Source organism: Crotalus tigris, unplaced genomic scaffold (assembly GCF_016545835.1).
Source record: "Crotalus tigris isolate CLP2741 ecotype Arizona unplaced genomic scaffold, ASM1654583v1 scf7180000019173.45859301935:6455823, whole genome shotgun sequence".
NCBI classification, from domain to species: domain Eukaryota; kingdom Metazoa; phylum Chordata; class Lepidosauria; order Squamata; family Viperidae; genus Crotalus; species Crotalus tigris.
In genome coordinates, this window is record NW_024097414.1 from 5,614,936 (window position 1) to 5,642,345 (window position 27,410).

Sequence of the window (27,410 nt, forward strand, 5' to 3'; positions counted from 1 at the left end):
ACAATAAATAATATACAATACACGTATAAAAACAGTATAAAACAATACAAACAGTATAAAAACAAAAAAAGTATAACAATGTAAAAATAGTATAAATCAGTATAAAAACAATATAAAAAGAAGGATCTGCTTCAAGGAAGGCTTCATCACTGGAGGCTTTCAAGAAGAGACTGGGCTGCCGTCTGTCAGAAATGTGTCGGGACTCTTACTTGGGCGGGGGGTTGGACTAGATGACCTACAGGGTCCCTTCCAGTTCTGTTATTCTATTCTTGCCCAACAAAAGATATGATAAACCGTATAAAAGCCGTCAGCCATAAACACAAAAACCGAAAAACTCGGCGATGTAGGTTTTAGTATCATCTTTCCTGGAAATGGACTTTTTATTTATTGATTGAGAAATACAGTACCGACAGGCGCCAGAAGAGCGCGCCGCGCCTCCTCTGATTTCTCGTCGCGCCTCTATTCTGAGCGCTACGGCCCACAGCGAAAGCGGTTGGGGAGCGAAGGCGGGCGCGGCGGAATCTCGCGGGAGCTGGGTGAGGAACTCTCGCGGCGTCTCGGAGGGAGGGAGGGAGGGAGGGAGACCAGAGCTGGCCATGGCCGAGTGGGGAGGGTGAGTGCGAGCGAGCGAGCGAGCGAGTCCAAGGGTGTCACGTGGGTCCCGCGCGGGCGGGGCGGCAGAAGGCGGGAGGGCGGCGACCGGGGCGGAGGGGTCTGTTCTCGCCGCCGCTGGCGGGATCCGGATGGCAGGGAGGGCGAGTGGGTGAGGGTCGTCCCTCTGGAGCCGGAGAACGAGGGCCGAGACTCACGCCACCCCTCGCGCCGTCTTTCTGGGTTGGTGTGCCGAGAGTGCTCCTGGGCATGGGCAGAGTGCCCTCCCTCCCACCATGTAACCTCCCGGCTGCTTGGAGTCCCCATCTCCCTTCAAAGTTTGCTTGCAAACCCCCCTTCCCCTTGGACACACACACACACACACACACACACACACACACACACACACACACACACACACACACACACACAGACCAGAAGATAAACTGGGATGGGCGTGATGAAGGGAAACGAAGAGATCATAATTGCATTTTGATTTTTGCTAGCCGAGGTTGGCGTGGGTGAAATGGGGGAGCATAGGAAACGGAACGCAAAAATAAAAGAGTACTACAAAACCCCTAAGCTTTAGGAGGGCCAGTGTGCAGGCAGGAGACGATGGGGTTGAAGCCAAGATCTGGGGGGGGGGATGTCCCAGGATGGGACCCTCACTCGGCCCTGTTCTGGAGCACTTTCCTCTTCACTGCTGTTGCCTGGCAGGTTGTGTTATGATTTTGCTTCTGTTTTGCTCTGTTTGCAACACTCGGATCTTTTTGTTTCCACTTGGGTTCTGTGATTGTTCTTCCAAAGCTGGTTGAAAGAAAGTGGAAACGAAAAAAGCGAAGTGTTGCAAAAAGAGGCAAACAAGCAAAGTCATAAACATAACTTGCACAGGAGAGACAAAAGTGTAGACAGAGACAATAATAAAGGAATAGAACCAGCTTCTGATTTCTTTTCCAGCAAATGCAAGGATGATTACAAAATTGTTATTTACTCTAGTCTATGGTTACAAAAAAACCCTTTTCTTTTTCTCTATTGTTAACAAAACCACAAATCAAAAGTTCATTTTTTCTTTCTTTCAAAAAACCCCATAAGAGATTTCCAGACAGCGATAAAGGTGGAGTCCTGGGTGCTCTCTGAGCTTCGTGGTTTTGTTGCAGAAGTTTCAGGACCCAACTAGGTAACATCATCAATACTGTAGGACTCCACAGTTCAGCTCTGAGCTACAAATATTCTCTCGGCAGCAATAAATCCATTTCTTGTCTTTTCTCTAATCAAAGAAGCCAGATATTTTTTTTTTACTTATTTGCAGGGCTAAAGTTTTTAAAAAAATATTTTTAATGATATACCTGGCAGGACTCGGATGCAAATGGAGGAGGCTGAGGGGAACACCACTGTGTTCTCCATCCTGAAGTCCTACAACAACTTCATGTCCCTCTCTATGGAGGAATCTTCTGTCCAAGAGGCACCACAGTCTCCGGGCTCACTCCAGACACATTACCAGCAAATGATGAAGGTGAGGCAGTGTTCCTCAGTGGTCACATTCAGCAACCATCTAATCAAAGCCAGCGAAAATTTAGCCAACTAAATTATGACATATATTATAAGTACAGTGTCCACTGGTTCGCCACCCTTGGATCTGTGCTCAGATAACAGTTGTAGACTTCTCTCTTTCCCTGTTCTTCCCATTGACTCTCAACACTGCATTGTGGTTTTTAATATGCTAGTTTTACAATTTTACTATGGTTTTTATGCTATTTTAACTTTGGATTGGGAGCTGCCCAGAGTTGGTTATAAGATGGGCGGCTATATAATTAAGTAAATAAATTAATTTAGTAAGTAGTTGTGATTTGGTCCATATCCAGAGGGACATGAGTGTTTTAGTTTGGAGGTGAACCAACAAAAACAGCTGAACTAGTTGACATATCCCCTACCGAAGCTTATTTTGCTTTTCGCTAAATAAATGAAACCAACTGGAGCAGGGGCCCTAGTAGGTACCTGTATTCCTGGGTAGAATATTGTCCACTCCTGCAGGGGGTGGTGGTGGTGAAAGTTGCTTGTAAAATGCTATAGGTTAACTACAGGCCCTCCCACCCCACACACCCCCTCCAGAGATGGAGGCATGGTGAGCCTTGTTCAACAGCTTCATGGAATTACTGTTTGGTCTCTTTTCCCCTTCGGCAATGGATCAGCTGGAAGAGCAGGCCGGGCAAATCCATTCGGGCACGCGGCTTGTGCAGATGGAACGGGAGAAAATGCAGATGGAATTAAGTCACAAAAGGGCTCGGATTGAACTCGAGAAGGAAGCCAACTTGAACGCCACCAAATTTGAGGTGAGCTGGGGAGTCACATTAAGGGTTGCGCTTCTGCCCTGGTGCATTTGTAACCTGGCTTGTTTGAGTAGCTTGTTCTATCACCTTGGTCTCTGTGGTTTATAATCCATGGCTTACGACTTAAGCCAGTATATAACCATGGATGGTTTATTCAGAGCAGTCTGGTTCGCATCACCCAGGAGGTCTGTAAAGAGGATAGAGTACAGATAGTCCTTGACTTGCAACCATTCATTTTAGTGACCGTCCAGAGTTACAACGGCATTGAAAAAAATGACTTGGGATGATTTTTCACGCTTAACGACCATTGCAGCCTCCTCAGGGTCACCTGATCAAAATTCAAACACTTGGCAACTGTCATGCACTTGTGACGGTTGCAGTGTCCCGAAGTCACACAATCCCCTTTTTGCGACCTTCCGATAAGCCACACTCACTTAACAACTGTGTGACTCGCTTAACTGCAGCGATTTGTTTAACAACTGGCAAGGTCGTAAAACGGGGCAAAGTTCACTTAACAACTGTCTTACTTAGCAGCGGAAATTTTGGGCTTAATTGTGATCGTAAATTGAAGACTAACTGTCATCTTAAGATGGCATTTCCTAGCCTTCTCAGCCTCACATAGATGCTGAAGGTAGAACCGGATCATCCTCAGTATCCCAATTTGCCCTCTTGGGATAAAAAAGCAGAATCAGGGTACGGGCAAGTTATACCCAGCATCGAATTGGCAGCCAGTCGCAATAAGATTACCTCTGCCTGATGTTTCAGTCCAGAAGTAAAACGGCGAGCCTGCATTCTGTCTTGGAAAACGCTTCAAAAACACAGAGGCTTCCCAAGAACCAAAGGAAGTCAGCAGAAAAACCCCTGCCAAATGAAAGTGGTTAAGTGGTTTCCAGGTCTCACTTTAATAATTGTAGTGATTCTGGGGATTATCCTACCGTTATTTCCAACTCCTCCCCAGCTAGTGAGTCAGTCACAGAAACCTTAAAATCCTGCTACGGGACGGGGGGGGGGAACAGACCCCTAAAATGGGAGAGCTCTAATCCAGCCGTGCTGCCTGTGTGGTCCGTTGCCTTGCTTGAGATGGTGGCTGAGGACTTTGCATAATCCTTGTTTCGCATGCAAATCCGTAGCTTGTTGGCACTTTGATTAGCAGAGCTATCCTGGGAATCGATTTGAGTTGGAAGGAAAGAAGAAACATCCCTGGAGTTAAGAAATGGAGATGGGGAGGGGGAATAGCCTGGATTTTTAGGGAAAGGAAATAACCTGGCCTGGGTTTTTGGACTTCACAAAGTTTTGTTTGAGTCGTAGCATCTGTTTCCCATAGTTAAATACATTTTTTCCGTTCATTTAATCCTGCCTTTATTTTTCATTTTTGTAAATGACTCGAGGTGGTGGTGAACACACCTAATACGCCTTCCTGCTCCTATTTTGCAGAGTTTTATTTTAGTCGGAAAACAAAAACTCTCAGGTACAGGGACTTAATGCCGAAATGCAATCTACTTGACTGCAAAAAGCAACGGCTTGAAATGAGATGAGAACATTGGGAAACCGATAACTGAAATGTTTTTTTTTTTTTTTTTTTTTTTGAAAGATGTGGAAGGAAAATTGGCCTAAGTGGTTTAAGATTGTACATTAAAAAGGGAAGCGGAAGAGAAGACTTTCTCTGCCCAAGAACCAGCTTTCCAGGCAAATGTTATCAAAGGAACAGTGGGGGAAAAGCAGTTTAGATGGAAAATGGAAAAGCGGCTGATTGTGGTAAGGGTGAAGCCGTGGACTACCTAATGGATGCAGCTAATTTGCATGACAAAGCAAGCCATGATCAGGTTGGCAGGAGACTACAGCAACCTTTATGTAAAAAGCACAGGTTGACAATGGCAGTCAATGAAAAGCTTGAAATCAAGCTCTGAAAATGACTTGAGTGAAGAATTTTACAGGATTTTAAAATTCAGACAGATCAAAATTCAGACTGATGAAGACCTGGAACATAACACACCATTCTGGGATGCTCTCTGAGCTTGGTAGGGGTTTTTTTGTAGACGTTTCATGATCCAACTAGGTAACATCATCATTGTTAGAAGGGAGTGGGGTTTCATGATCATAGCACTGATAATGTTACCTAGTTGGGTCAGGAAACATCTGCAAGAAAACCACCAAGCTCAGAGAGCACCAAGGACCCCACAGTTGTTGTTGTCCTCCTCCTCCTCCTTTTTCTCCTTCTCCTCCTCCTCCTCCTCCTCCTCCTCCTCCTCCTCCTCCTCCTCCTCCTCCTCCTCCTCTCTGCAAACCCCACTTCTTGGTTAAGTAATTTTATGTAGTTATCTTCCTTTATCGTTGCACATCTTGCTGTTAGGTATATTCCCAAATATTTAACTTTCTTATTCCCAAATATTTAAATTTCTAAATCTCACTTCTTCTAGAACTGATGAGGTTACCTAGTTGGGTCACGAAATGTCTGTAAGAAAACCAGCAATCTCAGAGAGCACCAAGGACCCCCCCAGTCCAACCTTGAGCTACAGATATTCTCTTCCATTGGTACACCAAACGTTACTGTCATTGAAAGGAGCTATCTTTGATTTATGGATGTAGCCTTTCCATGATGCAGAACAGGCAGTCCTTGACTTACAAACTCCAGCTTAGCAGCTGTTTGAAGTTACCCGATAGGCCTTCCTGGAGGGTACGTAGACCCTGCTTCTGAAGCTCCAGCTGACCAGCTTTCAAGTGACTTGAAATCCTTTTGTAGTGCAGAGAGGTAGTATTTTTTCCTCCTAAACCTTCTCTTGTCCTCTTTTTCCAGCGGGAGGCTGATCGTAATCAGGAGCTCCTTAAGCGCATCAAGCAATGTCAGGAAAGGGAAACCGAGGTAAAAAATGCCCTTCAGGAACAACTTGAGATCAACAAGACCTGCCAGAAGAACATGGAGACCCTGAATCAGAAGCTGCAGGAGAAGGAGGCCAAGCTGACCGAGGCAAATGAAGTGAGGGCCGAGTCATTGATTTGACGGAAGAGTATTTGATGTTATTTTGGAGCATACACGGGTGACGCTGTGAATAACTTGTGTTGCAAGAGTTGGGTGACAGTAAACAAAATGACACGTGTGTTGTCACTTTTCCTTAAAACGAATGGCAGCATCTTCTGATACATTAAGGCTGGGACAGCAGAGGTTAAGAAGCTGCATCTTTAAGCAATTCTAGAGGGATAATTCTTGGAAGCAAAACCAAGAATAATTCACAGTTTGAAATGAGGAGACATTTCCTGAAAGTGAGAACTATTAATCAGTGGAACGACTTCCCTTCAGAAGTTGTGGGTGCTCCAACACTGGAGGTTTTTAAGAAGAGACTGGGCAGTCTGAAATGGTCAGAGGGTTGGACTAGAAGACCTCCAAGGTCCCTTCCAACTCTGTCATTCTGTTAATAATTTGAAAGTTTGCATGGAGATAAGATAAAATTAATACTGTACAGGTAGTTTTTGACTTACAACCGTTAGTGCAGCGACGGTTTGAAGTCACAACTGCACTGAAAAAAGTGGCTTATAAGCAATGCTCACACTTATGACCGTCACAGCATCCCCACGGTCACGTGATCAGAATTGGGGCAATCAGAACTTGTTGATTTACAATGGCAGTAGCATCCCTAGGTCACGTGATTGCCGTTTTTGACCTTCCCAAATGGCTTCCCCTAAGCAAAGTCAATGGGGGAAAACATATTCCCTTAACAAATGCAGTTATTTGCTTAACAATTGCAGTGATTCATTTAATAACAGTAGCAAAAGAGGTATTTAAGATCAGGTATGATTCAAATCTTAACAGCCGCCTTACTTAGTGTTGGAGAAGGACCAGCTGTATGAAAGATCTACAGGCCCAGATAGGTAGCCTTATCAGGAAATAATAGTAGACCCATAATGATAACTTCAGCCCTTCCCATTGGACCAGCTCCATCATTCCTTCTCTGGTTCCACGCTTGTTGCAAAGTAGGACCATCCGAGCAGTTTTAAACTTCCATGCTAGCTCTGTTGTGTACGTAACACGTTGTACATATTCCTCAGCAAGATTGAAGTCATTGAATATGCCTAAATCCCTACTGGGTTAAAAAAAATAAAGTATTTTGGCCTGAAATTGGGAGAGAAATTGCTAAGTGAACCGAAGACGTCACTCTGTAAATTGTCTTTACAGAGGCAGAAAAGCTCAGAGGCCATTTCACATCTTTTTCTATCCTGCCTGTAATCTAGTTTCGAAAATGGGCTTATCCGGCTCTTAAGGCTGTCATCGGTGCTTATCCGTGGCGGGGAGAAGATACACAAGCCGCTCTTTTGAAGTTGCGGGTGCGGAGAAAAACATTCATCGGGCGCTGATGGGACCATTTGCATCCCTTTGATGGTCTCCTTTCTAGATGGCGCAGGCTGCTGCCTTTGAGCGTTGCCTCTTGCAAGTTCCTCTAGTAAATAACAACAGTCAGAGGGAAGGGAGAGCAGGTGCCTGCGGATTAACAAAAAAGTCCGGGTCGAGAGTCGTTGGGTCTCACATACGTTTTAAATTTATTTCTTGGGGCAAAGGCATCAATTTGGACAGCACAGGGAACGTGTACATTTAAATAAATAAATGTAGGTAGTCCTTGAGTTACGACAATGGAGGACCAATTTTTTTTGCTCGGTGAGAGTCTTACTTTTCTTGTCGTGGCTGTTAAGTTGTTAAGTTGGTGACACCGTTGCTAAGTGAATCCCCTTGAGTTTGCTTGTCACTAGGTCGTAAGAGGGGATCATGCGACCCCGGGACACTGCGACCGTCGTAAATGTGAGTCAGTTGCCAAGCGTCTGAATTTTGATCCTGCGACCATGGGGATGCCGCAACGGTCGTAAGTGTGAGAAACGGTCGTACGTGTGAGAAACGGTCATACGTCACTCTCTTTCGGTGCCGTTGTAACATCAAACGGTCACTGAACTGTTGAAAGTCAAGGACTGACTGTCAAATCAATTCTTTCTCTCTCAGACCATCAGTGTCTTGAAGGGGAAAATATCGGAGTCACAGTGGAACACGATGAATCAGGAGATGGAGATGAAAAAGCAGGAATCCCAAAATCAGGAGTTGACCGAACAGCTGGATGTGCTCCACAAGTAAGCAGACAAGCAACCGCTGTCCGGGGGAATTCAATTCTAAAGTCTTTAGCAGCAAAATGTAATTGAAGGATTGTAATCAGCAGCAAAGGTAGCCTTGAAAACAGTTCAGCCTTGAAAAATATGTAGGTTTTTTTTTAAAACGTCCAACATTTAAATATCCTATCCCCTTTTTGTCTATAATAGTGGACTGCAATCTGTAAAGGGAACGTGAAAGACCATTAAAAGCTATTGTTTTTATAGCTGTAATTGATGACTGGTATGGCTGAAGCAAGTTTTGAATTCTACTTTGGGAGTTAGGACCTCAGTGCCATCTGCGCATGTTCCTTTCTACATAGCGCTGATGAATTCACAGATACCAAGAAATGTGTAGCTGGGATATCTAGTAGTATTATCCATACATGGATGACACTCCTCTATTTATCAGTAATGGAGAATATTTGTAGCTTAGGGTTGACCTCAGCCTTGGTGCCCTCTGCACTTGGTGGTCTGCTTACAGGTTTTTCATGAGCCAACTAGGGAACATTATGAGTGTTTGAAGAGAGATGGAGGAGAAGGACTGGGGGGTCCTCGATGCTCACTGAGCTGCGTTTTCTTGCAGATCTTTCATGACCCAGCTAAGAAACATCATCAATGCTAGAAGGGAGGGTGGTTGCATTGATGATGTTCCCTAGTTTGGGTCATGAAACATCTGCAAGAGCACCAAGGACCCCTATTTATTTGTTAGATTTGTATGCCGTCCATCTCCCCTACAAGGTAAATCTGGGCAGTATATAAAATCTAATCAGAGAAGCATTGGTCCACACATCTTAAATGTTGTTGAGTTTGGGAAATGGATATTTTATCTCCACCTTCCACAGAAAATGGCAAGAAGCCACTCAGCATATCCAAGTTCTTCAGGCAAGGGAGGAGCTGATGTCTAAGAAGGAGCAGAAGATTCAGGTGAGACCTCCATTCCCTTCCTCTTTGCATTACCTGGAGATCTCTCTCTACCCACCTGGCTCTTAGGAAAGCACCAGCTTTTCCTACTCATTTCAAAGTATAACCCTTGTCCAGTTGTCTCCTGAAGGTTTCCTTGGTCCTGTTTCTCCAGGACCTCGAGCAGAAGCTCTCCATGCAAGAACAAGATGCGATCATCGTGAAGAACATGAAGACGGAGCTGGCTCAGTTTCCCCAGTTGGAACGGGAACTGCAGCAACTCAGGGAGGAGAACGCCTACCTTAGGTAAGGAAAAGAAAACGATAACATTTGGTTTTGTGTGTGAGTGTGTGTGTGTGTGTGTGTCAGGATCTTTGTGCTGTTTTTTTCTTCATCTTCTGCCTGTTTTTGTCGCCTGTTTTCTCTCTCTCTGTCTCTCTCTCTCTGTCTCTTTCTCTCTCTCTCTCTCCCTCCCTCTCCCTTCCTCCCTCCCTCCCTCCCTCCCTCCCTCCCTCCCTCCCTCCCTCCCTCCCTCTCTGTGTTGAAATGTAGTTGCAAGAGGGAGGAGCTTTTCCGAAAGAGCAAAGACACAGCAGAGTGTGGAGTCCCTAGCCTTTCACAGGGCATAACTAATAGTTATGCAGTTTTATGCTTTAGTCTGGCAAGATTTCTGTCTATAGACGAGCAGCAATAAAGAAACTACTCTGGATTAAGTCCTTCTGTCCTTCTACGTTCCTTGTACCTGACATTGTGGGGCTTTTTCACAAAGGGGGGGGGTTAAAAGAGGGGTGATCCAACCTTGGCTGCTTGAAGACCCGTGAACTTCAATTCCCAGAATTCCCCAGCCAGCCAGCATTCAATTCTGGGCATTGAAGTCTACAGAAGTCTGAAATGAAGTCTGTAGACTTCAATTCCCAGAATTGAATGATGGCTGGCTGGGGAATTCTGGGAACTGAAGTCCATAGGTCTTAAATTGAAGTCCATAGGACACCCCTCTTTTAGAGTTAGGGCTATTTCCAAGGCCATTTCGAAAAGAATATTCTGATGGGATTGGGGTGAACTGCCAGGCTGACGACTTACTCCGAACGTGTCCCGTTGTTCCCTTTTTGTCTCTGTCTGCCTTCGTCTCATGTTTCGGATATTAGCCAAGCCACATCAAACAGGCTCCTCCTCTAAACAAGGGAGTATTTTGGGGTGTCTCCACAGGGAAATGAGAGAAAACAACGGATTGCTGAAGGAGGAAGTGGAGGGTCTCCGAAAGAAGCTCCAGCGATTTGAAAAAGTCCAGGCAGAGCGGGTGGCTTTGGAGCTGGAGAAGGAGGTACAAGTCCGCCCACTCTAGGCGCCTCGTTGCTCCTCCTGCTCTTAGGAGGGAATGAGATTCCTTGATTTTCCAAGCTGAATACAGGCAGTCCTCCATTTACAACCAACCTTTCCGAGTTACAACGGCACCGAAAAAAGTGACCTATGACCGTTTATTCACAGTTAATCACTATTGCATCATCCCCGGGATCACATGATCAAAATTCGGATCATTGGCACACTGACTCATATTTATGACGGTTGCAGTGTTTCCCCAGGATCATGTGATCCCCTTTTGCGACCTTCTTGACAAGCAAAGTCAGTGGGGGGGGGAAGCAGGATTCACTTAGCAACGGTGTCACTAATTTAAGGATTGCAGTGATTGGCTTAACAACTCTGGCAAGAAAGGGTAAAATGGGGCCAAATTCATTTAACCAAAGTTTCACTTAGCAACAGAAGTTTTGAGTTCAGTCGTGGTCATAAGTCAAGGACTACCCGTACATACAGTTAGTCCTCATCTTACAATAATTCATTTAGTGACCTTTCAAAGTTACAACAGCATTGAAAAAAAACAAAGACTATGTTTCACACTTACAACCGGTACATCATCCCCATGATGGTGTGATTGGAATTCAGCAGCCTTGGCAACCGGCTCGTATTTATGATGGTCGCAGCGTCCTGGGTTTGTGTGTGTCTGTGTGTCACATGATCCCCTTTTGCAACTCTCTGACAAGTCAAATGGAAGCCAGAATTCACTTAACATCCAGGGATTCAGTTAACGGCTGAGGCAAGGAAGGTCATAAACTGGGGCCAAACCCATTTAACAAATGCCTCACTGGACAAAAAAATTTTTTGGGACTCAACTGCTGTCGTAAATTCGTGGACTTACCCGGATATTCTGTACATCTGAGATAGAATTAAACACACACACACACACACCCTTCCTTAAGAGCTTTAGATTTACACCCAGATCGCTTCTGTTCTCAACGGAAGGAAACACACGATACGGAATCCATAATATGGATTTCAATGTCTCCGCGTGAAAATAGTTTCTTTAGAGCATGGACATTAATTTGAGCAATTGCAGCTATTTGGCGGTTCTGATTACAATGCAGTCGAGTCTCTGGCAAAGCCCCTGCGGTCAGAATTTAAAATATGGGTGACCTCTGAGCCGATTTCCTCAATCCGTTTGAAAGGGAGCTCCAAGGTACAGAAGACTTTACCTAGTCCTTGACTTACGGCTACAGTAGGGCCCAGAACTTTTGTCATCCATCGTGACGGTTGTAAGCCGAGGCACTCAAGTGACTGACTAGATTTTATGAACTTTTTTTTTTTTTGCGGGGTTTGTTAAACCAACAGTGTGGTCCTAAAGCGAATGTATTGGTTATTAAGCAAGTCAATACATTCCTAGGGGCGATTTTTTTTGTTGTTGTTGTTCAAAACCGGCCCCAAAGTTTAGTTTCCTCAGGAAAACAAATGTCATAAATTGAGTCAAGTGACTGCAGAAGGCTGTGACTGACCGGCTGTCAGGTGCCCTAATTGCGAACACGTGACCCTGTGTGTGTGTGTGTGTGTGTGTGTGTGTGTAGTTGCAGATGTAGTTGCATTATTGATTTTTTTAAAAAAAACAAACAAACCCAACTTTTTCTCCTTTTGCTCCTTCAGAAACTTCAGGAGAAACTGAGCATGTGGGAAAAGGCGGATCAGAACATGGGCTTAGATATCAAGTAAGTGGAAAAATGGGAGTGAAATTCTGACACCTCCACGTTTCCTTTGTTTGTTGCTGGGTGTCTCCAGGTGGTCCTCAAACCTACGACCACAGTCGAGCCCAAAGTTTACGTTGCTAAACGAGACATTTGCTCGGTGACATTTTCCCCATTTTTACGACTTTTCTCGCCGCATTTGTTAAGGCAGTCACAGCAGTTGTTAAATTAGTCATACCGTCGTTAACTGAACCTGGCTTGTCCCCCATTGACTTTGCTTGTCAGGAGATTGCAAAAGGGGATTGCGTGACACACACACCCGGGACGCTGCGACCGTCATAAACAGTCAGTCGCTTAACGACTGTGGCAAAAAGAAATTGGGCACGATTTTCTTAACTACCGCTTTACTTAATCCAGAAATGCCAGTCCCGATTGGGTGGTAAATATTCTCCGTGTTCAGATTATTCTCGTGCAAATGCCTGTTTTACTGTAGTACGTGCCCACAGTGGCTTTTTATTTATTTATTTATATTACTTATTTTTAGTTTCTTTTTATTATTGTGGGAAGTGTGTCATTCTCCAGTAGGTGGCAGACTTCCTTTGGCTGTACCGGAAAGCCGATTTCCCACAGCGTTGATTTCATGGACCGGCATACATCAAGGAGCTAGTCCTTTGACTTAGGACCACAGCTGAGCTCAACATTTATTTTGCTAAGCGACACAATTGTTAAGGGAGTTTTGTCCCTTTTTCTTTTTTTTTTAAGTGAATGACTGCAGTGGTTAGCTTAATAACTTAACTTCCATTCCACCCTCTTCCTTTTTGTGTCAAGCTGCCAGCGAAGCAAAATGTAGGTGAAAATGCAAATCAGTCTTGACATCCCCGGGCTTGAAAGAAAAGAACAGCCTGTCCCCAAGGTGTTTTTTCAAGAGGCAACTGGACTTTCTTGTTTTTCCTTTGAAGACGTTTTGCTTCTCCAAGAAGCTTCTTTAGCTCTGAGTGGATGGTGGGGAATGGAAGGATTTATACTGCTGCTTGCAGATAGCTGGTCATTTGCATCCTTTTAGAGCAGTGGTTCTCAACCTGTGGGTCGGGACCCCATTTGGGGTCGAATGACCATTTCACGGGGGTCGCCAAACAACACAGTCCGCCATTTTTTCCCCCTTTTCCTTAGCTGTGCTACTCCCTTTTATTCTATTGGCTTTTGAAAGCCAATAGAATAGACTCTCTTGAATAGAGTCTAATTCTATTGGCTTTCAAAAGCCAGTAGGAATTGTCCAGGCTGTCTCTGCCCTGCTGAGCCCGCCAAAAGTCCCATTCTGCAAATGGTGCTGCACCAGTTGAGTAGTCTTCGACTTACGACTGGTTGGGGGTCGCGGCATTAAAAAGGTTGAGAACCACTGTTTTAGAGAGTCATTGAGGCCACTTGGACCTTGAGACAAACCTCCAAGTGGCCTCAACGACTCTAAAAGGAGGCAAATGACTGGCTGTCTGCCTTTGGGGCAGCCATGACCTGGATGGTGGAGAAGCTGCACAGACAGAGAGGAATATTGCATTTTTGGCTGATGGGAGGCCCCTGTAAGAACCCAGTTTACATCAATCCTAGGCATTTTATTTCACTCCCAGCTAGGCGGAGGGTGTTGCTTTTAGCATCCGCCCCTACATTGGAATGGAAGTGAGAAAGGAACTTGCTAATTGCACTTTTTCCGTTCCTTGCTTCCCCCGTGGGACTTCGCCCTCCAGTTTCTTCTCTCTTAAGCGAAGGGAGCGCAAGATGGTGAAATGGCACGACAATCATTTTTTTGTGCGCATCAAAGAAGTTAAGTGCCGAATTCGGAGGCTGTCTTGAGTTGACGCTCCAGGAATTCTGTTTTTTTTTCTTTCTTTCTTTCTTTCTTTCTTTCTTTCTTTCTTTCTTTCTTTCTTTCTTTCTTTCTTTCTTTCTTTCTTTCTTTCTTTCTTCCGACTCTGGAAGAGGGTGAGAGAACTCAGTTAATGCACTTTTTTTTGGGGGGGGGTGAATTATCCTTAATAAAAGCAAGGCCCTGTTGTTAAAATGAAAGCCGTTCTGTTCTTCTACCTTCTTCCCAACGTGTGCTGGAATTACGATCGCATTTCCATTTCTATGAGTCGGTTTTTACAACGTCAGTCTGAGACGGAAAACGGGCTCACTCTTTCCTCACCCCCCCCCACTTGCTTGAATGTGTAGTCCGCTTGCGAGTTTTTAAGAATGGCAAGCCCCAATTTGTGTCTTTAGCTTTCGTGCTGGCTAAAGCAACCCCCCCCCCAAAAAAGGGGGGGCAAGCAGATTTCCCCTCCCTCTGATAGTTTGTTAAAAGATTTGTTTGGATTTTCGTTTGATTTAAAAAAAATTGAGGAAATTAAGTTCAGGTAGAATGCAGCACTTATTGCTCAGGATGAATTGGGTTTGCTAAACTAGGACAGGGGGTCTTCCATTTGAAGAGCTTTTGAAGTTACAAGACGATGGAAAAAGGGACATGACTGGTCCTCATACTTACGACCGTCACAGCAACCCCCCTCCCACCGTCACGTGATCAAAGTTCAAGCGCTTGGCAATTGGCATGTATTTATGCCAGTTGCAACACCTTTGGGGCCATGTGAACACCCTTGGTGGCTTCCTCATCGGGGTTCCCAGAAGCAAAGTCAATGTGGGAAATTAGATTCCCTTAACAGAATAACAGAATTGGAAGGGACCTTGGAGGTCTTCTAGTCCAGCCCCCTGCTCAAGCAGGAGACCCTAGACCATTTCAGACAGATGGCTTTCCAATCACTTTTTGAGTGATTGGATTGCACTCACAACTTCTGGAGGCCGGTTGTTCCACTGGTAAATTGTTCTGTCAGGAAACGTCTCCTAGGTTGGGTCTCTCCTTGATAAGTTTCCATCAGTGGCTTCTTGTTCTACTTATAATGGACATTTAAAATGACAGTTAATGTATGCAAGCAACAGGTGCATCTAGAAGCTCTTTATTTAGTCTGAAGGCCAGGTACAACCTAAAATGCTTTACTATAACAGTTCAGATCCTTGTGTGCAGGTAGCATGAAATCACCTTGCAGCACTTTTGAACCCTATCCTGGTTCCTGACCTCTTGCACCTTCAATCAAAATAAAGCTGGAAGGGACCTTGGAGATCTTCCAGTCCAGCCACCTGCTCAAGCAGGAGTCCTTATCTCATTCCAGACAAATAATTGTCCAGTCTCTTCTTGAAAACCTCCAGGGATGAAGCACCCACAACATCTGGAGGCAAGTGGTTCCACTGGCTGGTTGTCCTCACTGTTAGGAAGTTTCTGCTTAATCCTAGGTGGCTTCTCTCCTTGATTAGTTTCCATCCATTCGGTGCTTTGAAAAAAAAAAATTGACCCTCCCCTCCTCCTTGTGGCAGCCCCTCAAATACTGGAAGACTGCTATAATGTCCCCCCTAGTCCTTCTTTTCTCTAGGCTGGCCATACCCAGTTCCTGCAATCGTTCTTCATATGTTTTAGTCTCCAGACCTTTAATCATCTTAGTTGCTTTTCTTTGCATCTATTGACATACACTCCTTTCCCTTCTGGGGGCTGAGATGCCTCTTCCATGCCACTTGTCCAGTCGCCTTCCAGCGATGGAAGTCCCCCAGTCCATTACAAGCCTCCCAATCAGCTAGGTTTTTTTCTCTCATTGCCAGACAGTTTATTGCCTTGCCAAGCAGAGCAAATTGACCTTTGATCTGATGCGGGACAGTTTTAATTTGTAAGTCTTCATTTTCCAGAATTAACCTCTAAAATTTAAGCCTCTCAGTGGCTAGCTGAAAACACTGCTTCGAAAATACTAGTTTAGGGAACAGGCTTCTGGGCATTTTTAAATGTAATTTTTATGAAGCTTAGGAATATACTTCAGAGTTTCCACTTCTTTGTGTTGCAACTAGTCTATTATGATTTGCTGATGCTAATTATGAACCAAACACAGATTAAATCTTTTTAAGCCTTCGGTCTACCTGTGAGGAATAATACTAAAAGCCAGCCTGCCTGTCTTTTGATGCTCTTCCATCTTTATTTATTTATTTAGAAGAAATAATTTGGCTTTGCATTCCCTGTACTTTGATAGAGATTGTACAGCATGCATTAATTAATAACTCTTTTTTTAATTCTTCTTTTGAAACATCTCCAATAGTTTGGTGGCAGAAAAGGGAGAAGAACCATCCCTGCGTGCATATTCTTCCTTTTTTTTTTTTTTTTTTTTTTTTGCAGGAAACTGGTATTAAGTTAGGAGTTATTTGATACACCCTGAGCAAACTGCTTTCCAGTTATCCAGGTTGCATCTTACCTTGGTGTGTAATTGTTGCTAAATAGCCTGCTCGGTGACTCTGCAGGATGAACTTCTAGGCATCACTTGCCTTTGTGATCACAGGGAGGCATGTTGTTGACAAACACTGTCAAGCTCGTGATTTCTGGAGAATTGCCTCTTTTGGATGGAGGGCGAGGTGGTTCGCCAACTCTTGTTGCAAAACTGGCACAGAAGGATGCCAGCTCTGCTGTTCAGCAGTTGGTGTGCCCATCAAACCAGTCATAAAAAAACATTTCCTGGGAAAAGGGATGTAACATGTCTCAGCGTTCCATTTCCAAGCTCAAGTGATTCGAGATGGGAAGCGTTTTGCTGCGATGTTTTATTTCATTCACCGCAGAACGAAGTTAATTAGTGGCATCGTGAGCGAAGGGCGGTGTTTGCGGGCCCCCACAAGAGGAGACGCGCTTATCCGGGAAGGTTTTCAGGCGTGCCAACATTCGCATTAACAACTTTCAGAGTCGTCCTTTTTTCTTTCATAGATTAATAAGGGAAGTGTAGGTTGCTGTTGGACCTAAAAATATTTACAAATAGTGGATTCGTTTCAATAGAGTATTTAAACTCACTTTATGTCTGGCCCAGTTTATTGTTTGTAAGACCACTGGGCAGACATATAAATCTTCTAAATGAATGAATGAATGAATCTGTGTCTGTCTGTCTGTCCGTCCATCCATCCATCCATCCATATCTTCTTATGACTATAACTTTGTTGCTTGTATCTTACTATTTATATTGTTTTATTTAGTATCCTAGTATGATTTACATTGTTTGCTTAGCTAATATCCTATGACTATCACTCTTATGATTTATGATGAATGTATTTTTATATTGATTATGATCATGATTTATCACTATTGCTTGTATGTACACTGAGAGCTTATGTACCGGAGACAAATTCCTTGTGTGTCCAACCACACTCGGCCAATACAGAATTCTATTCTATTCTATTCTACTCTACTCTACTCTACTCTACTCTACTCTACTCTACTCTACTCTACTCTACTCTACTCTACTCTACTCTACTCTACTTTCCCATCCATAATGTTCATTCTACTCTACTCTACTCTACTGCTAGAAGGGACCTTGAAAGTTTTCTAGTCCAACCCAGATGACCCTATACCGATGAAGCACCCATAATTTCTGAAGTCAAGCTATTCTACTGGTTAATTGTCCTTGCTGTTAGGAACTTTCTCCTTAGTTCCAGGTTGCTTCTCTCCTGGATTAGTTTCCATCCATTGTTACTTGTCTTGCCTTCTGGTGCTTTGGAAACTAAAACCTTCTCCCTTTCTCCTCCAGTGTCTTTTACCCTTTCTCCAAGTGTTGCTTGGCTTCTCCGCAGGATAGCTTTAGATCCTTTTGTGTGGGTTTTGTCACTTGTATTTCACACCCTTGTTTCCTGGGTGACTTTAAGAAGCTTATCCAAAGAGGGCAGACCAGCCAGCTTCTCTCCTCTAGAAGATGGTGCCCTTTAAAAACCTCTTCAGGGCTCCCCATAGTTTTCCATTCGCACAAGACTTGAGATCCCCTTTCCTGTCTGAACAATAAGCTTTGTATCTGTTCGTATGGAAATGAGCTGCGTTTGTTTCTTTCAGAAATGCGCTCTGCTATCTGGAATGCTTCCATTTACAGACAATTCTTGCCAAATTAATTTTATTTAATTATCTCCTAAGGCTAAGCTTGAATACATTTGCGTTAAATTCGCCATTTCTCTCTCTCATGAACGGAATGGAGTTAATATCCTTGTTAAAATCTGATTAAAACTAAAATTGAGTTTTTTGAAGTCTGATTATCCCATGAAATGGAATTTTTAAACCTAATTACAAATGGATTTGCATACATTTTTTCCACGCTATTGAAATGAGAGGGAAAATAAATTTATTAATGAAATCCTCTCCACTGTCTCCTTGGGGCATAATGTGATTGCCGGTGGATGGGGTGTAGAAAACAAGTAACGTCTCCACTTCTAATAAATATATATTCCCTTCAGATAAAAAGTCTTGACCCAGCCTAATTTTTAAAATGGCATTGAATAGAATTTTCACAGGCTTTGATTAAACTTGAGCGCTGTTCATCCTTCCAGATCTTTTAAGCCTATTGCAGGCAGACTATGCAAGTAGTCCCCTATTTACAACCACAAGTGAGCCCCAAATTTGTGTTGCTACGTGACGCGCTTCTTAAGTGGGCTTTGCCAGCTCGTCTAAAAAGTGGCATTGAAGGATGCCAGCTCTGCTTACGACCTTCCTCGCCATAGGCATTAAATTGAACCACTGCAGTTATTATGTTAGAATCTGACTTCCCCATTGGCTTTGCTTGTCAGAAGGTCGCAGAAGGCTGCAACCGTCATAAATGTGAATCAGTTGCCTAGCACATGAACCCTGATCACGTGACCCCGGGATGCTGCAATGGTGGTTAGTATGAAACATGTGTAATGTGAAACGCATGTCTCAAAGGATGAAAAGCATGTTGCATATCAGATTTGAATGCATCAATGCAATTTTGCACAAACCAGGATGTCACTCTAACGACCTTAGAAAAATATTAATGTTTTTTTTCCGGCTATTCCTCATTTAGCCTCTTAACTAATCACATCAGGAAAGGTGTGGCAAGCTTCTTTTAGGCAGCCTATTTCTTCAAGCAAGGTCTAAAGCAGTTTTTCTCTTTTCTCTCTTTCATGATGTCTTCGGTACGGTTCTGCCTTGGCTTCCATTTCTTGTGCGTATGTGAAAATTGGGCCTGAAAAAAAATGATAAATAAGTTGGGAAAGAAGGAATCGGTTACCCTGCCTGAGAAAGCTATATTTTGTTCCCGTTTCAGAAATGTAGGTTGCGCATTAATTGTAATTGCCCTGCAGAAGAACCTAAATATCTGAGCTGGAGTTTAGAATTTTTCATTTCAAAGGGTAATTATGTTTGCTGTGAAAAAGCAATGAGTAATTTGTATCTTATTGATGAACATAATTATAGTAGCATAAAGTACAGCCAACATTTATTACAACAATTCATTTTTTGACCTATAAGATGATGTCACACATGACTGTGCTTGATAAGTAATAAGAAGTATAATATTCTACTTATATCTGTTTAGGCTGTAATGTCCTGTGAAGAATCAAATTATAATTGTTTTAGTATAAAACATGGTTTTGTTTTCCTTTCCAATTGTATTCCAGTCAGTTTCTTGTTTGTGTGCTATATATTCTAGAGGAGGGAGGGAGGGAAGGAAGGAAGGAAAAGGGAGAAGAAGAGGGAGGGAAGGAGGGAGGAAGTAAGGAAAAGAGAGAAGAAGGGTGGGAGGAAGGAAGGGAAGGAGGGAAGGAGGAAGGAAAAGAGAAAGAGAAGGAAGGGGATGGAGGAGAGAAGGAAGGATGAAAGGAAGAGAAGGAAAGAAGAAAGGAAAAGGAAGGAAGATGGAGGAAGGAAGGGTGAAAGGAAGAGAGAAGGAAGGAAGGGAAAGGAGAATAGGAAAGAAGAATGGGGAGAGGGAGGAAGAAGGGGAGAAAAAATGAGGGAGGGAGGAAAAGAGGAAGGAAGGAAGGAAGGAAGGAAGGAAGGAAGGAAGGAAGGAAGGAAGGGTGGGTCACGTGTCTCGGTGGAAGAAGTTGAGGGCACAGGGTCTCCCTCTCTGCCCCTGAACGGCCTGAGCCATTCCCCGTTGTGTCATCCTTCAGTGGAAGCCAAAGGGAAGCAAGCATTCAATCCTAAAGATGATCAGAACTTCATTTCCAGGAGACGGACTGTATTTATTTGAAGTTCCGGAATCTTTCCCCCCCCCCCAGCTAAACAGTTCAAAGGGGGCATCTGGCTCATTGGGAGCCGCTTCCTGCCTCCCCGGGGTGGTCCCAGCGTTTTAATTGGATGGGGGGCTGCTTTGAAGTTCCTCTTAATCCTCCCTGAGCTACAGAGGAGGCTAGCCAGGCAATGGCTGTAAATCTGACATTTCTTCATTTTGTTTACATGTGTCTAGGGAGGCGTAAAATTCATTTTCCCCCAAGTTCTTCAGCTGAGTTGCTTCTTTGCAGAAAGCTTCATGAGAAAGCCAGAATCAAGGTGGAAGACTGCTGTGTGTGTGTGTGTGTGTGTGTGTGTGTGTGTGTGTGTGTGTGTAGGCAGCTTGTATGTTGTTGTGTTGCCTTTAAGCTTAGCTTTTAACCTACCATCCGCTACAGAACGTTGAGCTGGTTCATCATCTGCCTTCAAGTGTACAGGGAGTCCTTGACTTAACAACCCTTTGTTTAGTGACCGCTCAAAGTTACAACGGCACTGAAAAAAATGACAGATGACCGTTTTTCACATGTGTGTCCATTGCAACATCTCCACGGTCAAGTGATCAAAATTCGGATGCTTGGCAACTGACTCATATTTATGATGGTCATAGTGTCCCAGGGTCACGTGATCCCCTTTTGTGACCACCAAAGTCAATGAGGATGCTAGGTTCACTTCACAACCGTGTTACTGCCTTAACAGTTGCAGTGGTTCACAGCTGTGTAAGGAAAGGTCATAAAATGGGGCAGACTTCACTTAGCAAATGTCTCACTTAACAACATAAACGTTGGGCTCAATTGCCATCGTAAGTTGAGCACTACCTACATACATTAATGGTCAGTGACCATAAAGTAGCAAGATGGATGGACTCAGGGGTGATGGGAGACCTAAAAAACTAGGTTAAGGACAGATCTTCATGGAGAAACTCTATGGTTTGTTAAGCGTCAACATTAAGTCGATAGCACACAATCAGTCAATCAATCAACCAATCACGGTAACATTCTGTGCCTTCTTGTGGAATTTTTACTTAACTGCTAAAGATGCTTATGTTAACTAACTGGGCTAGACAAACTTGTGCTTAGATTTTGTGCAAGACAACTTTCAGTTATGCTGATGTTTGGGAGGAAACATGTTGTTTGTTACCTAGGAAACTAAAATAAAGCTATCTCGAGGCTTGCAAAGATTATATAAAAAGCTAGGCAATTGTTCCATTTTGAAGTGCTTCAAAGAACTTTTCAGCAAAATGATTGTATTAAGAGTCACTATGAGGGTAGGTTTTGACTCCCCCCACTTTGGTTTTCCTCGATTTTGATCTAGAAAAGAATCCATCTTGGAATATTTTTGGAATATTTTAACGTCTCTAATCCAAAGCTGTCAATTTTTGTTCTTCTCTCGTGAGGCTTCACCTAACCCTGACCAGATTCTGCCATCACAATCTGTCAGTAAACCATGAAAATCAAGTTTGCAGTTTTCTACAGTCTTATACATTTTATTGAACTAGCTATAACTGGTGTAACAAATAAACATCAGGGCCAGCCTTGTTAAAGATATCGCCATGTCATCGCCAGGCCCCTGTAGCTAAAACAAATAAGAGGGAGTTTAAAATGTTATCTAATTAATACAAGCTTAGAGTTTCCCATTTAAGACAGCTCTAGTCTAATTGCTGCTGAGAGACACAGGGGATTTAACTGTTTCAAATAGTCAGGAAAAGAATGCTTAAAGGTTTGCAGGAATGTCATATTTAGATTTTTTTAAAAAAAATTCTACTAGATAACATGATTTATATTTGAGATCACGCTGAACAATAATGTAATATTCATTCCTGTAGCCGGCTATCATCCAAAATTTGTCATTTTGATCTCTCTCTCTCTCCTCTCTCTCTTACATACACACATGAATCTTATCAATTTGCTGTCTGTCTGTCTGTCTATCTATTTCTTTCTGCTGTCTGTCTCTGCTATCAAACATCTATCATCTATCTATGTCTGTCTGTCTATCTGTCTGTTGTCTATCTCTGCTCTCTCTGCTATCTATCATCTGTCTATCTCTGCTCCCTGTCTATGCTATCTATCTATCTATCTATCTATCTATCTATCTATCTATCTATCTATCTATCTATCTATCTATCTATCTATCTATCATTTCTCCTGGATTTTATAAAAATCTTCAAGCTTACCTAGGTTACTATTTTTTTTTTAAATCATTCCTTCTCTGTGTGCAATCTTCTTTTACAGCTTCTATGTCTCTTTCCTATTTGCATTTGAAATTAAAATGCTGTTGTTATCCCACAAATAATTTATAGGTCCCAGTGAAAATAAAAGTTCAGCCTTTTGCATAACTGCATTCCAGCCACTGATTTATAACGGTTTGGAGATTCTAGATTCAGATTTATGGTATTGTGACTGTGATTTTTATTTTATTTTTTTGCTGTTAAGACACTGACATCGGGTGTGTTTTCCTGGGTCTCTAAATCACTAGTTGCTATGCTTGTGCATGCACACACCCGTCCATGGCTGCTGATGGCGTGGCTGAACAATCCAGAAGTCGTTTTTTTGAGTGTACTACCCAGAGTCAAGGTCTTGGCTTCCTAGGCCAAGAATAGCCCCTTAATTATGACTTTGATAGGTACAGTTATAACTGAGGAAAGCAGGGCTCTCTTGGGGAAAACGTTCTATTTTAACAAGCAGAAATGTTTTGATAGACCCAGCAGGTTGCCTGCCTGTTTGCCAAAGGCAGGTTACAAAAAAATGCGCCAAGAACGGGTTTACTAGCTTAAGGCCACTGTCGGGAACCAGAATTTCCGTTGCTAAACAAGACAGTTGCGAAGTTTACAACCCTATTTGCCACTATCTTTAAACGAATCACTGCAGCCGTTAAGCAAATTCAACTTCATCCGTTGACTCTGCTCGTCGGAAGCCGGCTGTGAAAGTTGCCAGTGCTGATCATGGGACTCCCGAGATTTATTTTATTTTATTTATAAAATGTATTTGCCGCCCGTCTCGTATCCAACGACTCTGGGATCCTGCAACCGTTGTAAATACAGTCCGGCTGTAAAACACTCCAATTTTGATCACAGGATGGTGGGGGTGCTGTGATGGTTGTAAGTACGAAGACCAGTTTTAAGTCACTTTTTTCAGTGCCGTTGTGGACTTCAACTCCCAGAATTCCATGCTGGCTGGGGGAATTCTGGGAGTTGAAGTCCACGGGTCTTAAAAGTTGCCACGGTTCAGAAATCCTATTCTAAGGGAAGGCAAGTGGATGCAAATGACCTCCACTAGTGGTTTATTCCTGATAATCTCCCTTTACGTTCCCTGAAAATGCTCCAATTTAAGGCGCTCGTATTGTCTGAGAGGGTTGATTTTTCTTAATTGCGTGATCAACCGTCCGTGAAGCTTCCTCAAGCCGACAGACAAACACAACCAGTTGGTTTGGGTGGGCCTGTTTTGTGCACCCGGGATGTCTAGAGTGTTCTCTCGCAGAGAAGAGATAAATTCATCTTATCCTTTTTCCTAAGCATCTAACATGTGGCTGGGCTTTGCCTTCTCCCATTCATTATTTATGAATGAATCATTATTTTCTGTAGCAGAGCCCAGAAATGTGTCTAACAGGACTTGTAAAAAAAAAAAAGAAGAACGGGGGGGGGGGAGAAGCAGGATAAAATTGCCCTAGGTCAGCGTATCTACTGTTCACCCCTTGGTTCTGGAGGAGTCGCACAACAGCCAGGCAGTTGTGATGCATCCCTCTGGCTAAGATACAGACAAATTGAGCTTGTATATAGATATAATTGTCACTATTAAAAGTAGAAACTCTTTATTTCTTCACCTCCTGCAATCTGTCTTTGTACGGGATTAATTGGAATCAATCTTGTCTCTCAAGTGACAGCTTCTTTCCTCCTCTCCCTCACCATCATACTTCATCACGTGACTGACTGAATTTTGGGGCCATCCCTTAATCAGTTGTAACATCTCTTCCAACTTCTAATGAGGATTGTTTCTGAAACAAAATCACGAGTACGTAGCTGCCGAGTGTAATCTCACACGGGGTGTGAAGCTGGGGGAGGTTGCTCTCTGAGCTTGGTTGTTTTCTTGCAGACATTTCATGACCCAGCTAGGTAACGTCATCAGTCCTGGAAGGCAGTGGGGTCTGCAGAGAAGAGGAGGAGGGAGAGGGGGAGAAGGAGGGTGGCTATGGGGTCTTTGGTGTTCTCTGAACATGATTGCTTTCTTGCAGACATTTCATGACCCAAACTAGGTAACATCATCAGTGCAAGTAAGGAATAAGATTTGTTTGAGAGGAGGAGAGTGGCGGCTGTGGGGTCTCTGAGCATGACTGTTTTCTTGCAGACGTTTCATGACCTTCATCCATGTTAGAAGGGAGTGGGCTTTGCTCTTTATTTATATACCATTCACTTCCCCTGTCAGAGTCGGTGGGGATGTTCTTGGTGATCCTTGATTAGGCTGTGACTTAGTGAGTTGTTAATTCCTTGATGGTTTACTGCTTGGTGTTAACCCTCCTCCCAACCACTGCTTTAGTTTGAAATGTAGAGAGCTGCCCAGAAGAGACTATTTTAGACTCTTATTACTATGTACACAGTATTTTAGGTCAACTCCAATGATTTCCTTAAACCTACAAAAAGCTATTTATTCTCTACTGGGTTTATTTTTTTATATAAACGTCATTTCTTTATTGCTACATGGCGTTATCTACATATAACACAATGGTCCCATTAGTTTTCATGGATGCTCCATGCGAGGGACCCTGGTTTTTAACTACGTTCATTGAACATACGACCAGCGGGTGCATTTGCACCTTATTCTGAAAAAAAGCACGGCTGAACGTTTTGTGTGAATTGGGACTCCTGAGTAAATCTTACAATAGGCTTGCAAATACGCTTAATGGTAAGTGAAGAGTAAATCTTACAATAGGCTTGCAGATAGGCTTAACAGTAGCAGTCTCGCCTAGGAGGTAGAGATTGAACCTTGGGATGTAGCCCTCTAAATGACTCCAAAGTGAAATCTGAGCCAAGTTTTACAGCTTTCACTTTGTATACCAATTTTGGAAGATGTATTCCAGACCAAAAGTGAAATGGTAGTTAAGGGCTGCTTGTGAACATGTCACTTAGAGTGTTTTTAAAATTTCAGAATCATTTTTAAATTACACCACTTGAAATTATCCATACTCCAAAGGCGTGTTGAGAGCTTTGCTTAGGAATGATTTATGTATTTTCCTGCCTTAAACTAATGATGGGCTAATGTGAACATACAGATCTAATCTTTTCCCTCTGTAATCTAAATGTTGGTTGTCCCCATAATGAGGAGGAAGAAGCTTTGTCAGGAGCATTATTATGGATGTAGAAAAATGCTTTCTGTGCCTGTGATTCATTGGCTCAGTCAAAGCAGGGAAACAGCAGAATTTACTGACCCTCGTATTTATACATGAATCATTTTTGATCTTGCGTTATGCATTTGTGGCATATTAAACGCCACATTCCTTGATTTTTAATCTAAAGCCCCAGAAGCAAAATCTCTTTAGAAGGTCCACTTTGGAATAACCTTAAAAGGTTGACCTCCAGAAATTTCAGCCCTAATGTAGAAGCTCAAACGGTATAAATAAAACCAAATTTGTCTTCTCCTGTGATCTCTGTCCCTTTTCATATTTATAGCCTCAGTTGCATATCCTGCCAAACCATGCTTGTTTAACGTGATTTATGCAGCAAACCAAACTCGGCTGTGTTTTCTGTACACTGTACACGAAGCCAAATCAGACAAACTATATGATATTTACAATGCTGGGTACAAACTTTCATGTTCTCATTTTGGTGGCCTGTCCTTTCAAAACCTCTGCACGCATGTCTGTCTGTTTTACTGAACAAGTCATCTTAAACGTCTTTTTTCCTTCTGTAGGAAATATGCTATATTAGCTTGTCCTTCTGTTCCTGGTGAGCCTTTGGCTAATTTTAATTAGATGGGCTTGAATTCAACTACAGCTGACCCTTGAATTGAAGGAAGAGAATTAGATGCAGGCAATTAAATCTCTCTAACCTTCTTTTTTTTATAATCCTCTCTAAAATTAAGCGATTTCTATTAGGTTCCATCTGTTAGTCATACACGTTTCCATTTTATGTTTCTAATGTCTAGGTCCATAACCATGGTCAAAAATTGATTACCCTGATTCATCTTGTAAAAGAAAGGCCCGCGGGTAAAATGGATAAAGGTTCGGAGCATCCACATCCAATGTTAATTGGCTCCTATCAGCTCAGGAGAGAAAGAAATAGCGATAGCACTGAGACTTATAAACCGCTTCATAGTGATTTACAGTGGTTTACAGAGTCAACTTGTGCAAAACAGCTTCTCTCTAGTGCCATGAAACTTTTTTTAATATAGTTCCCTCCTGCTGGAATGGGGCAACTCACCACAACCAACTCTTCCTGGCCAATTCTCCATGGCCAATTTGCCACGACCAACTCTCAGTGGCCCACTCTCCATGGCCAAGTCACCGTGGCCAACTCTCCAAAGCCAATTCTCCATGGCCAACTCTCCAAGGCCAATTCTCCATGGCCAACTCTTCATGGCCAAGTCGCCATGGGACAACTTGCTGCGGGACAATTCAAGTTAATTATTTAAAATTTTTTTAATTTTTGTCATTCCCATTTCATTTTGTCTCTCCTTTGGCATCCTTCCTTGAATGATTCTAATCCGCTGTTTCCTCAATATGAGTGTAACTTTTGTTCCAGGGCGAGTCGTCTGGCAGTGAGTTGGCGGTGGCAAGTTGTCTGTGGGCAGTTAGCCGTGGGGAGCTGGCTGTGGCGGGTTGACTGTGGCGAGTTGCCGTAGACCCCCCTCTCCTGCTGCGCTTCCAGCCACCATCAGTGCACTCCCCCACAGAATATTCGTCAATGGCACAGAATCCTTTGCAGCCTTCAGTTCAACAGAGGGCGGTGCTGCACAGGGTATTAAAATATGCTCCGGGGCTCCAAGTGTGAGTCACCCCATTTGCAGTGGTGAAAGGCAAGGGTAATTTGGGTCTGACTGAGTTTCAGAAGCCTAGGGGAACCGCTGTGGTCTTTTGCTCCTCGGTTCAAATCTTTAGCCAGGTTAACGTTCATTTACCTTTCCAGCGATGCTATAGGTTCCTGATGTGCAGGGGCAAAAAAAAATCTATTACCTTTTAATTCTCTGTCTGGTTCTTTGCCTGCGGGGGATTCTCACAAGTGGTTGTTTACAACCTGCATATTTCAAATCTAATATCAAATCATCAGCCGAGGCTGACGTCTCTCCACTTATTTCTTCGTGGGAACATCAGATATCAATAGCTGACATGACTGATATTAAGTGGGAGGCTTTGTCTAGCCCACCGAGAGGAGATTGTGCCTCC

The 27,410-nt window shown here is 43.3% G+C and overlaps 1 protein-coding gene across 2 annotated transcripts in view; it reads left to right on the forward strand.

Annotated features, from left to right (window-relative positions):
• The first annotated feature begins 585 nt into the window (after positions 1 to 585).
• The window catches only part of MAD1L1 (mitotic arrest deficient 1 like 1), a 236,932-nt gene continuing 210,107 nt past the window's right edge, over positions 586 to 27,410 (forward strand). Inside the window, exons 1-9 of one of the 2 annotated variants that reach the window (XM_039360495.1) lie at positions 586 to 613; positions 1,945 to 2,104; positions 2,781 to 2,921; positions 5,713 to 5,892; positions 7,900 to 8,024; positions 8,885 to 8,966; positions 9,118 to 9,248; positions 10,149 to 10,263; positions 11,910 to 11,971. In XM_039360495.1, the coding sequence (XP_039216429.1) occupies positions 597 to 613; positions 1,945 to 2,104; positions 2,781 to 2,921; positions 5,713 to 5,892; positions 7,900 to 8,024; positions 8,885 to 8,966; positions 9,118 to 9,248; positions 10,149 to 10,263; positions 11,910 to 11,971 (1,013 nt within the window). In that variant the 5' untranslated portion in view covers positions 586 to 596. Of the gene's footprint in view, positions 614 to 680; positions 835 to 1,944; positions 2,105 to 2,780; positions 2,922 to 5,712; positions 5,893 to 7,899; positions 8,025 to 8,884; positions 8,967 to 9,117; positions 9,249 to 10,148; positions 10,264 to 11,909; positions 11,972 to 27,410 lie in introns of those variants that run through there. The other variant, XM_039360496.1, reaches the window with a different exon arrangement.